The 18,070-nt window shown below is 41.2% G+C and overlaps 1 protein-coding gene across 19 annotated transcripts in view; it reads left to right on the top strand.

The window, feature by feature from the left end:
- Positions 1 to 18,070, top strand: part of tanc2b (tetratricopeptide repeat, ankyrin repeat and coiled-coil containing 2b) — a 133,843-nt gene that overhangs the window by 94,401 nt on the left and 21,372 nt on the right. For 15 of the 19 annotated variants that reach the window (XM_067487131.1, XM_067487124.1, XM_067487133.1 and 12 more), the window contains 5 exons: positions 1,915 to 2,098; positions 4,237 to 4,485; positions 9,799 to 9,930; positions 16,662 to 16,700; positions 17,738 to 18,019. In XM_067487131.1, the coding sequence (XP_067343232.1) occupies positions 1,915 to 2,098; positions 4,237 to 4,485; positions 9,799 to 9,930; positions 16,662 to 16,700; positions 17,738 to 18,019 (886 nt within the window). The remainder of the gene's footprint in view (positions 1 to 1,914; positions 2,099 to 4,236; positions 4,486 to 9,798; positions 9,931 to 16,661; positions 16,701 to 17,737; positions 18,020 to 18,070) is intronic. The other 4 variants (XM_067487128.1, XM_067487129.1, XM_067487144.1 and 1 more) reach the window with 2 other exon arrangements.

Here is an 18,070-nt window from a genome sequence, read left to right on the forward strand (position 1 = left end):
GTTTACCTTTGTGGCAGTTGGTGATTTGATCTCTAAGGTTGTACTGCTTCGTCGACTTACTTTGTTTTGTGCTGTGGCATATGGACTGTTGTCCTCCTGACTAGTGCTGGAACAGTAAAGGGATAAATATGTTAGATAATTTAGATAAATAATTTAGATAATTTGATGACTTATCATTCAAACATTACATGTTTGGCAGGTTTGTTTGTTATTAATTATTACTACTTGACTTTAAGGAGATCATTACTCTGAATTGATTGGCATAAAATATGGAAACAAATTCATACATTCAACTGTGGTAACTTCAAGTATCTATCAAGTCAAACTTCTATTCCTAGAGGTCTTAAAATATTAACATTTCCCATAGCCTAAACTGTGCATCGTTGTTTATTGCTATTTCACAAATGTTATTTACCAATATGCTATATTGAACAATGAAAGCATGTAAGATTATAAAATGGCAGGTCCAATTATCATTTATTCATAAGTTTATTGTTTCTACCTACTATCTCAGTTGTGTACCATGTTAGGCATAACTCTCTGCTCTTGTGATTATGCAGTTGTGAATATTTAAGGCATTTTAAATATTAAAAGTTACATGATTCAATCAAAATTATTGCCAAAATGACAAATGACAGGCTTGGGAATTCAGAATCAATTGGGGACTTGCTCAAGGACAGTTTGACATGTGGACAAGAGGAGCTGGTGATCAGCAAACTAGCCCTGCAGTTAATGGGCAAACTATTTCATGTATGTCTTAGGTCGCTACGCCACAACAGTTAATTGACAGATTAATCAATAATGAAAATAATTGTTAGTTGCAGCCCTACTCCTGACTGTGCGTGGGTGTGCGTATAGGCTTAGTGTGTCCACAGTCTTTGTCCTCCAGATTAAACTAGACTATATTTTTGCCTTGGGGACTGCTTTACCCTTCCTATTGACCTGAACTTGTCAAAAGTGCAGTTTAAGAGTGTGTGTTTGTGTGTGTGTGTGTGTGTGTGTGTGAGAGACACACTTCTGAATCACTTGGTATTCCACTTTTTCTTTTTGCCTGTACATTTCCGTGGATGCTGAATCTATATTTCTTAGGTGCCAGTGTACTGATGTGAGAGTGCATCTGTGGGTGTTCTCAGCAGTAGAGTGTTTTTATTTTGTCCCCTGTGGTGTCCTGTCTCCTAACCAGAGCCGAGACAGAAGAGGGTCACTGCAGGGTGCCAAAACAATGCTGGGACTAGAAAGATTATGTATTCAGTGTGTATGGGACATTGTTTCAGCTTTTCTTTTCTTTTTTTTTTTTTTTTTTTTTTTTTATTTAATTGTAGTCATGCCAGTCAAGAAGGAAGTATGCCTGAAAATAGGTATGTCAGTGAGAGTGAGGTGTGCTATGAGACTCTACAGAACCTGAAATTCTACCCCATTTTCTGTGAGGGAAGGGAAGCTACTGCTTTCCTCTATTTAGATGTCCTGCATCACATCCCATATATACATTATACTTCCTCACCAACATTTTGTTAATCCATGTGTAGAGTTGCAGTAAATCTGTGTAGGGTGTGTTTGTAAAGTGATTATAGGCATTAGTGTTGGTTTTATGAACATCATTACATATACTGTATTTTTTTTCAGTAGTGTGGCGCTGTATTTTCAAAGCTATGTTTTACAAAATTGCAATAAATGATATTATGATATGTGTATGTAAGTGGGAGAGACAATCCTATGAAGGACTGACTACATGTGGTTAAGGCAGTAGGGGGTCTGAGCTTTTGAAAACTGTAATATTGAAGTGACATTTTCGATTGTATATGACTCATACAAAAAGTTCAAGCATTGTACTTTGCCATTTATAACCATGTGTGCTAACAGAGTTGTTGGAAAGAAAGTAAGCTTTTAAAATGCATCCATGTGTGTCTCTCCCAGGGCCAGAACCAGAGGATCAGCCCGTGCTCCACCCTGACCAGCAGTACTGCCTCCCCCCCTGCAGGCAGCCCCTGCTCCACCCTCCCCTCTGCCATGCCTGGACAGGCTGGCAACAAGGACTGTGCCTACGGTTCTGTCACCAGTCCCACCTCAACACTGGAGAGCAGGGACAGCGGGATAATCGGTGAGACTTACAAAAGAGCAGTCTGTCATGCATGCATGTAAAATATAACAACCCTAAAAGATAAGACTGGTGTAACTTTTATATTTTAATCTCTGCCAAAACAGTCTTTTTATTCCAATTTTTCAATACTTTCTTCTTCTACCATAGTATGGCTTCTTCCGTAGATGACACAAATATGTAAAACAGGGCTCAGTCACTAGTTTCTAGCAAAATTACTCAAACAGGGGTCAGTATTTTATTAAACTATCCTGTTGTAATGTTATTTTTAGTTGCTGATTAACACACTTTGTGCACAGATGAATCTTTACAACAGCATGTTTTTTTTTTGGTAGTTTGGACATCAGTGCCACAGAAAAATTATGTATGAGAATATGGCTGCAGGCAACTCTTGATAGTTAGATCAGTGCATTGTTGAGCTTCTCCCTGAGAAGTTGAATCATCTCTCAGAGGCTCCTCAGTTCCCTAAGCTTCTTCAAGTAAAGTTTTTTTTTTTTGGACACTAACAATGCACAGAGATGATGATTCCACTGATAAGGAGTATTAAATAATAGGAATCAAATCAATTTTAATATTATCTAGCAGTACTAGCTGGCTTGCATTGGTTAAAAAATTCATGTGGCAACATGCTGTGGTAAACTGAAACCTGAGGTACAGTGGTTGCAATAACAACAGTGGGAACTATGGAGGATATTGTTTCAGTTCTAAAGCCCGCGGTCACAAAGACCAAGTTACTGTCACGGGACATAAATGCGTTGTTTTTTTTTTTGTTTTTGTTTTTTTTGTTCGTTTTTCTGTGATTATCAATATAAATGCACGTCCTCTGCAAGTGCACGAGGATGACCACACAGCTCACAGGAGGTGAGAGCTGACAGAAAGCTTTACAGCAGTCAGTTATTGATCTGCATCTTAACAAACTTGCAATGATAGTGCATGTTTGACATGAAGTTAGTTTATTTAGGATGCATGTTAAAATAAAACATCCAAGCTATCAGGGCTTGAAGTAACAAATTCACATGTGCTACCTGTTTCATTCCTCAATTTAAAATGTCAGCAATTCAAATAGATCACAATTCAAATCGTGTATCGTATGCTACTATTTGTTTCATTTTTTTAAATACTTAATTGACTATGTTAATATGTTTGAAATCATCACTGAATTTCATGTGAATGGATTTTCTGATTGCCAGATAGTCTATATGAACAAAGGGACAAATATTCAAAGGTCAAATAATGAAGAGCCATTTCTGATTTGACTGACAAAATTCTGAGACCTAGTTCATTGTTGGTTTTGGTCTTTGTTGACCCAAAGAATTCTTGAAGAATGAGGGCACAAATTGCTTTAAATAAGCTGATGGCTTTAATATTTCAACCATTTACAGTATTTAGCTGACATTGTTAAGTCATCTAATTTACATCATTACAGGCTTTCATTGAATCTAGTGAAGCTTTGTATCATGATTAAAGTTAAATCAGTCGTAGCAAAAGAGAAGTTGGAAATCAAATAAAAGCACATTCAAAAAATCTTAGTCAGAAGTGGACAATCAAACAACAGACAAGCACCTCTGAAATCATAGTCTGAGAGCTCTCTAAGCTAAAACCCTGTGAATTTTAGTAGGAATGGACCTCTTCACCCATACATTAGTCTTTTAGTGTGATTGTCCTTTAAAAAGGATCATTTGAATGTCCATCTGACTCCTCTTCACCTGGTCTGTAATCAGTTTTAAGTCAAACTCTGGTGCTTTTTGTGTTTCTATAACAGAAAACTGAAAAAACAATTCTAAGACATACTGTATGTCATATGACATTGCAGTCGAACTGTTGATAAGAAAACAGCAGAGATATGCTTACTGATGTGAAGTACTTTGCGTATGTGAAAACAGGTGCCTGCATTGTTTTCTGGCAACAATGGTGCACACCTGCAGTTACATCGAAATACCACAGATCAGTTCAGAATAACAGTAAATAAGTGCGAAAGCAGACAGGTTGGGTGAGGTGAGGGAGGACAGTCAAACTGAAACAAATCCGGTGTGAAAATGGCCCAAAACTGTGACACATTCGCTCGGCTCCCTCTGCGATCCAATTGTTACTGTATGTGCAACATAACAGCACTGAAGATTGTCATATTTATTTTTTTGCAGCTACTCTGACCAGCTATTCCGAGAACATGGAGCGAGGAGGCAAATACGGCGAGGGCTCCCGGGGAAACCTGAAACTGTGGCAGTCCCAGAAATCAGGCATGGACTCGTTCCTGTACAGGGTGGATGAAAACATGACAGCCTCCACCTACAGCCTCAACAAAATCCCTGAGCGCAACCTGGAGAGCATGTCCTCCCACTCTGCCCACTCCATCCCTCTGTACCTCATGCCCCGCCCTAACTCTGTGGCTGGTGAGTCCCTTCGTCTTTTCCCTCCCCCTCCTGTGAGAGTAGAAAAGGAGGCAGAAAGAAGGTTATTTACAGGTACATGGGCATGCTGTTTACAACTAGGTACTAGGCAGTAAGCCAAGGTAGAGCACTTATTCCTGCTAAATTGGATTGAGCTGCTGATGTTTGTCATGTTGCACCCTGTTTCTGACTCCTTTAGTGCTCTCTTTCACTCCTTACAAGCTTTCTTTCCTTGCCTGCTTCCTTCCTACACGAACTGTCATTCGTTCCTTTTGAAATTACAAATGTACCAATATGAATTAACCAAAACTATAATTATATTATGCCAAAAAAGCCTGATCAGGTGTCTAACCCAAATTCACTTACAATTGCCCCCAACTCATTTATGCCTTTGAAGCCACTAGATAGATGGGCAGATACTTTATTAATCCTAATTTTTTGTGTTGCAGTACATGTAGCTGTTGCACATAATAATACTCCAGTAAACATAACAAGTAATAGGATATCAATGAAATTATAAAAGACTAGACTAAAAATCAGGTGTTACATGGTCTTTTTTACAGATTATTCATAAAACTCAAATTAATACTTATCCCAAAGCACCACTGTACATTTCGGCTGCACTTCTGCTTAAGTATGTGCTGAATGATCCTAAACTTCCAAAAATCTGAGCCCACTGTCAGAAACTCTTCAATTGTGGTTTGAATTCATTCCCTTTTGTTGTGATGTTACAGCATCTAAAGAGGAAAAAGCTCTGGTTCTCAAATTGCAAGGGGTTATGTTGAAATTTTGGGGTAGCTGTAAATCTGCAGTGGTATTTTGTTAAAGCCTCACAGCCCTCTGGTGTGGATTGAAACCACCAAGCAGAATAATAGAGTCTGGGAAAGCAGCTCTAGAACATTCTGCGTGTGGAAGAAGATCACATAGAAAAAACTGGCATTTGTATTGCTGAGAACGGTTTCATTGATGTGTGTTTTTTTGTTGTAGGCCACAGATGCCTCAAAAAGGGCCCCAAAAGTAACAGTAAATACATCAGGAAAAATGTCAGTTTCATAACACTGGGGCAGTCCTAATGGGCCTGATTGTGTTATGGTTATCATCATCAGAGAGGCTACAGACGATGATCTCTCTTATGCACTTCTTCCACAAAAACAAATGTGTGCGGCATCATATGTATTTCGCTAAACACTGTAATATGCCCGACACAGCCCGTCGCTGCAGCTATGACCCTCTCTTCATGCTGGTCATGTTCTGCTGTTTGACACTGCTGTCTGGCAGTGCAACGACTCTGCTGGGTTTAGAGATTCTCCCTCAATATCATCTCCGCCCCTCAATACCCACACCTTCAAAGCAGGCTGAGTGAGCTGGAGACAGCTTAAAAGACATACTATAAGCTGTAGACGGTGCAAAAAAATAAAAAAATGAAATGAAGAGGGAGTGAGTGGGCGGCAGTAAGAAAAAGATTTTTTTTTTTTTCTTTAAAGATGTGATGATTTTTCTGACACTATTTGTATTTGTCAGGAACAGGAATTCCATATTGAGGAGAGGAAGCTGGATACATGTGGAAGCAGAGCAAAAGAGAGTTTCATAATCTCTCTCACTCTCTGTCCTCCACAAAGAATTATTAGGTGATGTATGGATGGGAGGAGAGTGCAGGCTGAGGATTGGCTGGGCTCACACAGCAGTGGAACATCAAAGCCCCAGCCATTAACCGTTTCTATCCCCCAGAGTGACAGAGAGACTCGCTTTGATGTGTGGAGGGAGAGAGATACGGAACGAGAGCAGAAGGCGACTGGGGAGGAAAGCGGGCAGGGAGGGGGCTACTCTGTTACCTAATGAAGGCAGTGCGTTGGTAGAGCTGAAAATGGATATGGAGGAAAGACTAACTCGAGTTTTTCTTCTCTGTATAGCCTATCAAGAATTAACCTTTCATTCATTGGAAATTTGTAAGTAAGGAAAAGAAGCGTAGAAGTGTAGAATGCCTACATTCTGCTAGTCTCCTTAAAAAACTGTCAGAGCTACTCCATTGATTTAGTGCTAAAGCTTGGGCATTCTGAATAGATTTTTAGGACTTTAATCCAAAATCAAATTTAAAGCGAGGGCCTTTGCATTTCAAAAATAATACGTTGCTTCCCATAGGTTATGATTGATATTTGATGATTCATATTTGAATCACTTTCTGCTATGGGGAACCTGTAGTTTTCTTGTGTTGTTATTTTGAAAGTAATTCCCAGCCTTGTAAGCTCCTCAAAGAGGTGTGATACGAAGACTAATAACTTCCATCACACACACAATAAAATGAGAATGGCTGTCACGATGGAGGAGGAGACCTCCTTTTTTTTTTTTTTTTTTTTTTGAGCAGTAAACCCCTCAACATCAACAAGATTTACTTATTCAAAGTAGTTTATTCAAAGGTTTGAAGAGAAGAGGGTGATTTTAAGATTTGCTGTAGTGGGCTAAATTTGTTAAACCATGTGAGAGACAATTTATCATTCAATGTCTTTTCCCGTGGGTGGGGGGGAATTTTTAGATTTACAGGAAGAGGCTAAGTGCGATAACCTTTCAATGTGAATGGTTATGGGTTCGGTTAAAAAAAAAAATGTATCCTGCAGTTCCCATAATGCAGGTGAATCACAAATTTACATATACCCTCTCTGGTAAATGTCAGTGTCTTTTAAATTCCACAGTAATCCAGACTTTCTGTTTTAAAAAAAAAATGTAATTTTGTTTCTCGATCTGTGATAACCCTGATTGCATCAACCATATTATTTTCTGACTAAAAGTTTCCAATTTAGACCCATACGCCAAGGTTGGATGAAAATGTGCCCAGAATTAGGGAATCCACTGTGAATAGCTGTTACAGGGACTCTCTCTTTTGTACAAACCACCTTATTTTACCGTGCTGACGCACAAGTCTCACTTTCTAATTTAGTTTGTCAAAACCTTGACAAATAAAATCTAAACTTTATCATTTTTTTGTGGTTAGACACCAAGAGAAAGTGGACATTTGAGGTTCTCTGTATAGGCACCAGCTTGTATAATTGCCTGCAGAGTGTTAAATTCCTATTCATGCAAAGACTGAAGTGGTATGAAAGACACAGTGAACTTACTCTATAGTCTCTAAATTCACAGAATTAAGATAATAGGTCGGCCAAGATAACATTTTTCAAGTTGGGGGTGGACAAGTGTCCTTTATTTTCTTTTATACCATCTTTTGCTGATTTCCTTTTGGTCTGTGGTCCCAACTTTGCGTAGATATTTGGTGTAACGACAACGTGGTGTAATGTTGTTTAAATACAAGGACAATCATTATTTATCATCTGAATTCATCTCCTGGGGAGATGAGAGGAGAATGGTGAGGCTTTTAGAGCACCAGCAGCCACCTCCTATCTGAGATGACTAGCTGGCTCCTTGGCTGATACTGTGACTGGCTCTGGATGGGAGCCCAGTTGGTCTTTGTGTGTGTGTGTATGTGTGTGTGTGTGTGTGTGTGTGTGTGTGTGCGCGTGCGCATGTTTTCGTTCATACTATCAGTCATTCCTTACAACAGGAAGTGTGTGAAGTGGCTGTCATTGCCCAAAGGCAACTGTCCTCCCTGCTGCACAGTTAGAAGTGATTTTCTCACTTTCCTTTTCTTACTCAGTCCCTATACTCTCCCTGTTCCAAACAGTTTTTCTTTCCTCTTTATTTCCTTTCACTATGTGTGCAGTCTTAGCGCATTGGCACAGGAACTGTGAATGTGATCCCCAGCAGCCTGCTGCATTGCAGATAGAGATGATGAGCACACAGATTTGACTCCTCACATTCAAACACAGTTGAAAGAGAGAAAAAGGGACTTTACAGCCCAGTAGCCCTGAGTCATTCTTCCTTAGTTTAGCCCCAGATTGATGCCTCTCTGGTTTCAGCCCAGTTGGATGACCAGCAACCCCTTTACCATTAGTTCCAAGACTTCAGCATTCCCAGCTGCCAATTTGCCTCCATTTTGGGTAACTCGTGTGTTTCATTTCTGGGTCCATGGCTGGGGTGACTCAGGCAGTCAGCAACAGCCATACACATGCTCCCATCTTCACTGAGCTAAACTCCAGCAACACAGACTCCATTCTCGCTTACCCTGCAGGGACAGGACAGGATCATGTTGAAGTCCCAGTGAGTTTTACACCAGTGAAAGGTGGTGGGCTCTGAGACCTGCCACTTGAAGGAATTACTGTTCCTTAGTTCTTTGGATTGACTGGAGAGAGAGAGGCAGTGGGAAATACTGAGGAGGAGCATGCATTGCCAGTCACGCTTTTCCCCTGCTCCTTGAATTTGACATTTGACTCGGGATCTTGGGACCTCACAGTATTCGGGTATTTAAAGACTCCAGGAGTCTAATTCTTTACAAAAAAAACAACAACTTATATTTCTTGATGTCAGTTTTTTCATGATAACATATATAAAAAATTAGTTTGACATGAACACAAGCAGCCGTCATTCATTTTTTGAAGAAAATAAAATCCCAAATGGCAAAATATATTATCATAACAGTTGTAAAAACCCACCCCAGTCTGCAGACTCTTTGCTGTTGCAGTACCAATTAGAACCCATCAGTTCATCTGACCGTTTCTTTCCCAATCGAGCTTTGTTGTAGACATGTTGCTGTGATCTCAGACATAAAGAACAACCAAACCTCTGTCAGTTACTGTTTTTGAATCTTGACGTGGTGACTTAGTTTCCCCATGACCCATCAGTGAACCTCAGGAAAGTGACCCCTTTTGTACCTTCTAGAATTTATTGCCTATAGTTTCTTATCCATTTTCTTCACTTCTAACGGAGCTTGGGGGTTACGGAGAATCAGGTCCATTGTTTGCCCACACTGGCACCATCTATTCTCATTTAACATTCACGGTTCCGAGCATTGGCCATGAAGACACAGCGTGGTGTGAACAATCAGCAGCCAGCGTCAGACTGCACTCACTCCATGAATAAGACATTTGTCTGCTGAGCTAATTAATCCTGAGAGGGGCCGGATGGCATCTGCCTCCGTGCCGCGTGACAGACACTGAGAGGAGAGAATTTTAGGATAGAACCATGTAGGGTTGGCTTGCTCTTTCCTGTAGGAGTTAGCTAGAATGAGAGCGGGAGTCTGACAACTGCCTGAGGACACTGGCATGAACCTCCGCCACCTTCTTTCACTATGTGTGTTATGAGCTTGTTTACTGTATGTCTTTCTGTGTACGTATACATGCTGACACTATTATCTTTTTTTCTTCTCTTTCACTGAAACATTCTGCTCCGTCCCTTTCCACCTGTCTATCACACACAAACACAAAACTACAGCTACTAGTTCGGCCCACCTGGAGGACTTGGCATACCTGGATGAGCAGAGACACACTCCATTACGCACCTCGCTGCGCATGCCCAGACAGAGCACCACCTGCGGGCCGGGTCGCTCCGGGCAGGACCTGAGAGGTGAGCAACAAGGCAGTGATAAAGACAGCACACACGCATACAGAGAGAACAAAAAACACAGTCCCCCATACTCCTTCATCTACACTGAAAGCTGTTCCCATCAAGTCTGTGAAGTTCATCTAGTCCAACCTACAGTTTCTCTGTGCCATGTGGGCTGCACATGTGACAGACATGTCTCTGTGTCACTAACATAATTACAATATGTCAGCACAATAAAGTAAATAACTCTTGATAGAGACAGATCACCGTGCTTCTCCTTTCAAGGCACTACTTGACACAAACAACATTCACATAACAATTTTAGGAAAAACAATCAATAGTCAGATATGTTCTGAGGTTGCAATAGGAATTAAATTCAAATTAGAGAGTACTATATACTTACCATATACTCTTTTGGACATTTTTATTTTTAAGATAGTAAAGAGAGTTGAGACAATAGAACGAGAAGTCATGTAACTCTGTTAACTGCTGGACTGGAACTGGAAAGTTAACAGTACGGTCACTGTCTCAAACCCAGAAAAAAAAAAAAAATATATATATATATATATATATATATATAATTAAACTAAAAGCATGAAACGGATCCAATTTGTCTGTGGTTCACAAATGAACTCTCATGACATGCTGCAAAATTAATGCTGTCAACAAGCAGCTTTTTGCTGCTAGAGATATTAATTGCAGTGCAAATGCTGGCTGTGGACACAAGAACTCCAGTCTGACCTTATGTGCAACCATTTGCAGGTGACAAGCACTGCATACCACCGGTTCAATCTGTCAATAACTATCGCTTCAGTATTAAACATGCTGTTTTGTTTCAGGTTGGGCTGTAGTTAGCCAGTAGCTTTATGTCAGACACAGTGCAGAAGCAAACAATAAGACTCTGTTCTGGTTTTCTTCCACAAGCAACACAACTCAAAGCAGCTGAGCATTGCAAGGCAAAGCAGCATGACGAGTTATTTTTAAAATTCAAATGCAAGTCTGTGATGGTTGATTTGAAGTATGCAGGATGTTTGAGATGCGCTCATCTGCATATAAACAGTAGCTCTGTACTCGTGTCATACCAGTGATGTAGCTGAGCTGTTGGGAACGGACACTGGAGGTTGTCAGCTGTTCTCTGCTGTGTCCGTGTGTGAAACTGAGGAGTGAGAGACTAAGGGAGCATATAAACACTGTTTTGTCAGGTTGTGTCACCGCTAAGCTGAAATTTGTCTCGGTGCTTTGCATTCAAAGTTATTGCTTCACTGCGCATTGTTCAGGTCTAGCACACAAGCTTCTCCAAGATCAAGCAAATCTCCTTAGCCTCCTCTACAAATGGCCAAATGGCCTTATGTCACAACATTATGTGTCCCCTCGCCCTTCTTCCCCTGTCACTTATTCAGTAATGAGCACCGTAATGACAGTCCACTGCCATCCAAGCAAACACAAATATGCATCTGTGTGTTTTAAACACCTGTTAAGACCCCACTTAGCTGGGAGTGCTCTCAGCTGAGCTGTGATGTGATTCCTCCACCTGAGGGCTGCAAGCTGCAGTAAAATGGAAAGAGATGGAGATAGACGTGGGAAAAGAGGGAAAAAAAAAGAGGGTCAGCAAGAGGTAGTTCCTTTCGGTGCTTCCTTGTTATTGCCACAGCCACTTGTTTCCACCGTGCTTCTCTAAGGGCAGCCAAGTGTGTTTACAAGCCAGCTGACTGCGTCCTAGCATGCTTTCTGCCTACTCGGATCAGTGTCAAAGCCTCCCTAAATGCACTACTCCTGCGGTTTTACCAGGAGAGGAGACAGGGCATGTAGGCGAGCAACTGCGTTTTTTGTTTTTTTGTTTTTTATGTTTTTTTTTTTTCAGTAGATAATATTATAACAAAATACCTTTTTAACATTACTTTATTGGTTGAACGTATTTCTTCATTGGTTTATAAGATGACAAATTTATTAACTTTCCAGGATCAGGATCCACAAATTGGAATTATGTTTTTGCTATCATCAAGCTACAGTCTAATAGCAGTCTATCCAGAGAGTGAACCCTTCCCATTATTGATGTGCTATGAGCTTTCTTTCAGTTTCATGCTTGTTGTCCCATTTTTCACAAAATAATGAAAAGCTGCATTGGCAATAAATATATGCTCAGTATTACTAGTCCCCAGAGGGTGATCCATACTGATGCACCAAATTGCCCAGGATCTCACAAGATACTGCATAATGTACTTTTCTACCAGAATACGTCCACGAACACGTATGAATTAATAAGATGTGCAATAATTGCCAAATATGTGATGTGGCTTGTAATTATTTTAAACAATCAGGCATTACATTATCTGGACTAATTGCATTTATTAGATTATGATCAGCAAGTTGCTTCACAAAATAATTTCATCAGAAAGGAAAGGTGGGTGGAGATCAGTTGGTAACGCAGTTGTCCACGGACCACAGGGTCAGTGGTTCGATCCCCGTACCCAGCTATATGTCGAAGTGTCTCTGGGCAAGACGCTGAAGCTCTAACAGCCCATTCCCCTCCCCAGCTGCGCAGTGCCAGACCAAGCCCGATAGAAATTGGGGAGAGTTGCGTCAGGAAGGGCATCCGGCATAAAAACTGTGCCAAATCAACATGCGGACAATGATCTGCTGTGGCGACATTGAACTCGGGGGATAAGCTGAAAGGACCAAATAAAAGGTGCCTCAGAAAGCATAAATATTTCACACATACTGTGTGTCACATCGTTGGTTGTTTTTCATGATAGACGGCTGGATGGCGCCTTACAGATGGACTAGAGAAGAACACTGCTGGTTATGTGTTGGTCAGGTGGTAGCCAGCTGACAGATGCAGCTCTGTCTCCAGTTGGTTTAGTCGAAGCTTCTTTTGATGCTGGCCATTTTGGGCCTGAGCTGTGCTGCTGTTTTGAGGAGAGTGAGTCAGACTGTAATGGACCTTCTTGTGCTCCTGCCTGCCTACCTCTAAGATTTACCACCCACCTTATCTTTTCACCACAAACTCCCTCACATAACTGTACACGGCGCACACATTTTCTCCCTCGTTTATCTTTACTTTCACTCTCTTTGTCTTTGTCACTCTCTGTCCCCACCCCTCACTCTCTTTCTCCCTCTGCTAAAATGAGCACAAAACAGGCCTTGTGTTAGTCTATGGCTTCAGCCTTTGGCTGATAAACACTCCGATTATTTTATTATTCATGCATATATTGTTTCATAGGGCTGGAATGAAAATTGCCCCGTAAATTCTGGTGAGCACTGCAATTGATATGCAGTATATTTTGTATTGTCACAAAATGCTATAAAAACATTGAATAGGTTTCATAATTGTGTGAGCACCTGAATAAGCCTTAGAATGAGCCTTTTACATCTACCTAGGGATTGGGCCCCCTTTAACAGTGGCTGCCATGTTTTGCCACCATTTTTCTACTGTAATCCAGACAAACAGAGCGTTTTTTTTTTTTCTGTAAACATGTAGCCAGTAGCTCTTGAGGACTGAAGTTGGCTACCCCGGAAGTTTGTATATAGTATATTTTGCTACACATATGGCAGCAGATAAAAAATGTGCATTCTGCAAACGCCATCCCGCAGTCAGACTAAACTCTTGGTATACATTTTTTGCCCCCTATACTTAGCCAGTTGCAACTTGTATTATTATCCAAACCTGTTAGATAATACAAGCAATAAAATGTCACCACAGGCAGGAATAGTAATATTCTTTTCTGAATATATTCACTTCACACTTTGCCACTAGATGCAATATGTGAAGTGCTGATGGTTGCAATGTGAAAACTCACCGCTAGATGCCACTAGATCTTACACACTGTGGCGTTAAGTCTGAACATTAATAGAAACTCTGGTTTTACTTTAATTAGAACAACTGTTTTTAGAAAACATTAATTAACAGCAAATACAGACTAAAGCCCCTATTGGTGTGTCAGTAAGGGGAGTTCGTTATTGACAGTGCAAGAACATGTTTGCAAAAAAAAAAAAAACAACTGACAGTGAATTTCAGAGGTTTATCTAGTCTCCATCTATTGTGCTGTTCACTTAGTTTGTGCTTTAATCTGTTTCCTGTTGTGATAACCTGAAACATTTTTCATTTAAACAATCTGTACTGTAAAATGCAGGTCTGTCCTGGAGTTATTTCAAGGGTTTTTCATCTTATATAACATATTGACATAATTTTTCTCTGTTGCTTAGCTGCAAGACATAACGTAAGTCTGTAAATCACATGCCGGCAGAGGAGATTGATTGTGCTAAATGATAGTTTGTAGCCACAAGGAAGATTTTTATATTTTCCGAGCAGAGGTTGTAGCCATAGGCACATTCAGGTTTATTATGTTTCCTTATTATTATGCGAATGACATAATATTAAAAAAAATAAATTAAGACAGTTATGTAAAATGTTTTTTTGGGGGGAGGGGGAAGGGGGGTGCATATGCTGGCTGTAGCTCTACATGCACTGGAATTTTTTCAGTATGTCTGAAAAATGAGACAGCAGAGAAGGAAACAGTCCCTAAGCCAATTCACACATCAGTTGTAAAAGAGAAGTTTTGCCTGACCGAAGATAACCCATCACCACACTCCCCAGACCCCTCACAACAAGCAAACCAATCAACTGAACCACTTCTCCTCCTCCTCACCATTTCCTCTCTTCCTCCACCTACTGTATGTGCCAGCTCTCATCCTCCTCCTCCTCTTCTTCCTCTCCATCCCTTTCCGATTTCCCATCCTCTCCTCCCCTGCTTCTCATCTTCCTCCTCCTCTTCGTCTTCCTCCTTCTCAAGGCTGTTCAGCCACCGTGAGTCATCCTCACCAGGTGAATAATTAAAATGTCTGAGACTCACTCCGTCTGGCCATCGAGGGTTGGTAGTAGAGGAGAATAGGAGTGGGGTGGGGGTACAGTGATACCTTGCTCAGCATCGCCTGAGGGGGAGAGTTATCGGCAGGATTATGTGCAGCTGCCATCCATCCGTCCCTTACACACGTTTGCTTTCACCATCCGGGAAACAACTCCCTCAGCCCCCCTCACAACATGGCTGCCGTGTTTTCCTGGACACGGTGGAGCAGTTGTGGCAGCATGACTTAACACGCGCGAGGCAGTGTAATACTTTGTGCAATTTGGATGATGGTGCCCAACAGTCCGAGGGTGTGTTTAATAATGCCTGGAGGACGGCAGGAGCTTTACGGCACATGTTTGCCAGTCAGTCACCTCCTAAGATAATTGGATTAGCACTACTTAAAACTGAGTGGCTGTGGGTATTTAGCATTCTACTTTAGTGGCCTGTCGTATTGTACTGACGCCATTACGTTAGTTTTTACATTTCCCACCCTGTGTTGGTGATCAGGTCCACGGACCACAGGGTCAGTGGTTCGATCCCCGGTCCCGGCTATATGTCTGATATGAGTGTCTCTGGGCAAGACACTGAACGCCTAACAACCATTCCCATCCCCAGTTGTGCAGTGCCCGCCCAAGCCCGGTAGAAATTGGGGAGGGTTGCTTCAGGAAGCGCATCTGGCGTAAAAACTGTGCCAAATCAACATGCAGACACTGATCCCCTGTGGCGACCCTTAACTCACGGGATAAGCCGTGATATTACATCAGAGCTGAGTAGTCAGCCAGTGTGTATCTGTTTAGCACTAAAATAATGTCCACGGACTATCAGTGCAGTAAAATGCTGTTCTGGCTACGCACTCAGTGTATAGTGAGAACTCCTCTTTCAACCATTTTCAAGTATATTCTTCTGTACTTTTTGCTGATTGTGTAAGTCATCACTGTTCCCGGCATGATTATTTCTTTTCATTCTATAATTATAATTAGCATTCCTGGAAAAGAGTCATGCTTGCGACAGCACTTTGGACTTTTACATGTTAAAAGAATACATTAAGAATAATATTAGCTCATTATATTATGAAGCCATGCAGTCCTTTACAGAAGATATGCAGCTCTGATGCAGCACTCATTGTCTCCCATACCTCTGTTATATTTTGAAGTTCTGTACCTCTGCACAATAAATACATTTCTGCTGACACATAAAAATTCTCTACCAGTTTAATGTATGATACATATTTCCTACAGCTCTGACTCACAGTGCGGTTATTGCTAGTATGCTGCAGAGTGTGAAATGAACTACTGCACTGGCTTTCATCTGACCAGCAGCTATTTCTCTCTGCAGACTGCAAGAATCTGATCAAATGTAACCTCGGTAAAGGAACCAAAAGAAAGACTCGGGTGAAAATCCATTTTACAGTTTGCTTGAGGTTTTTTGTAATGGCTTCAAATTTGGGATCTGTCTGCTGCTGAGCTTGATTACTTTATGTTAAGATGTGGATAACTTTAGCAGCCTGTAACAGACACACAATAGAAAGTGGAGTTGAGGTTGGAGTCTCCCATTCAAGGGGTGAATTACCACTAGAACTGGATTAAATTACTTTTATGGGGATTGATTGATCTTGCCCAGCGCAATGGAACCAATTAGAGTCTCCCAAAAGTGCAAACCTTTTCCAACCTTCCCTTCAGACATGCTGAGGAATGCACTCAATGTAATTTCAATTAGTAATCGACCCTGGTCTGGTGGTTCCCCATATTTTTGACATCATGATATGCTGATTCTATTGCTGCTTCCTCTTTCCTTTTTTCCACTGAGCTACACCTTGCACTGTGCTCTGATACACTGCTCACTGCTGCCACTTCCCATTCTCTCTCTCTGTCTCTCTCTCTCTGTCTTTTTGCTTGCTGTTCGTCTCAGCTTCTGCTAATAACACCCATGCCTGGCAATCCCAGTCACGTAAGTTACTTTAATTTTCATTGGTTGTATCACGTGGAAGCATGTCCTGCTAACAGTCGCCCTGCTTGCTGGCAAGTGCTTTACAAGATAAGCCACACTAGTTGATTGGCACATAGACTTGTCAGCAAAGCATTTGTATTATTCACGTACAACTCGCATTGCACATCAGGCATAATTGCCAGATGCTGGTATCACATTTAAAGAAGTGACACAGCAGATAAGACGCAGCATGTTTTTATTCTCAATGCTCAAATTAGTTTACAAGACAAAGCTCAGGAGATGACACCCAGATCCAGCAGACAAAATTTTACAGTGAATTTATCACTCAGCTTCAGAAGTTCATACCAAATTCATTTTACCCTCATTAGTCTTTAATGGTCCATATGCTCTGCTGTAAAGAAGCCCAACCCCTGGAGGACTTCAGTTTGATGACTTCCCCTAGTGAGTGAAGTCCACACTTAGCAGTGGCTTGACTTTTTGGAAAATGTCTCTTGCTGCAAAATAAGCTTGATGCACGTTTTATTTTTTGATTGCTCTGCTGTAAAATATGTTCTAGCAATCAAAGTAAAGAGGGATTCAAAGAAAATATTATAAATAATACAAATCTTCACTCTACAGGTAGCCAGCCCCCTTTCAGTGTTCTGTGTTTTATTTCTGCTTCATCTATTGCTTAGCGTGATCATACTGAACACACTGTATTGTCCGCAACTAATTGATGTTAGCAGATCCAGGCTCTTCAATCAGTGTCCAAGGATGCATTTTCAAGTATATTGGGTTATTATATTATTCAGTAATATAAATATTTAATGAAAATCATTGTACTTAATACAATATGTTGGTGTTTATTTGCTCGCACACACAGTAGGTTCACGCCCATTATTGAGTAACTGTGCCATTTTAGTACTTTTACTGAAAGTAACCCAACTTATTTCAGTTGCCATGAAGACAAAAGGGAAGACTGCAATCCCAAAACATTAATTTGCTGATAAATGTGGCTTATAACGTTGCTAACTAATTCTGTTCTCATGACCCGGCAGTGCGTTTTGCACCCTATCGGCCTCAAGACATCGCCCTTAAACCTCTGCTGTTTGAGGTGCCCAGCATCACAATGGACTCTGTCTTTACGGGACGCGAGTGGCTTTTCCAGGAGATCGATGGCCACCTCAACAGCCCCAACGCCAGCACCAACCGTGGCGTGGTGGTGGTCGGCAACATTGGCTTCGGCAAGACTGCGATCATCTCTCGCCTGGTGGCGCTCAGCTGCCACGGCACCCGCATGAGACAGATTGCCTCCGACAGCCCTCAGGCCTCACCCAAACGTAGGCATCCACTCAGTTCATTATTTTAATTAGAAGAGCCTTTTAAAAATG

This window comes from Channa argus, chromosome 20 (genome assembly GCF_033026475.1).
Source record: "Channa argus isolate prfri chromosome 20, Channa argus male v1.0, whole genome shotgun sequence".
NCBI lineage: Eukaryota > Metazoa > Chordata > Actinopteri > Anabantiformes > Channidae > Channa > Channa argus.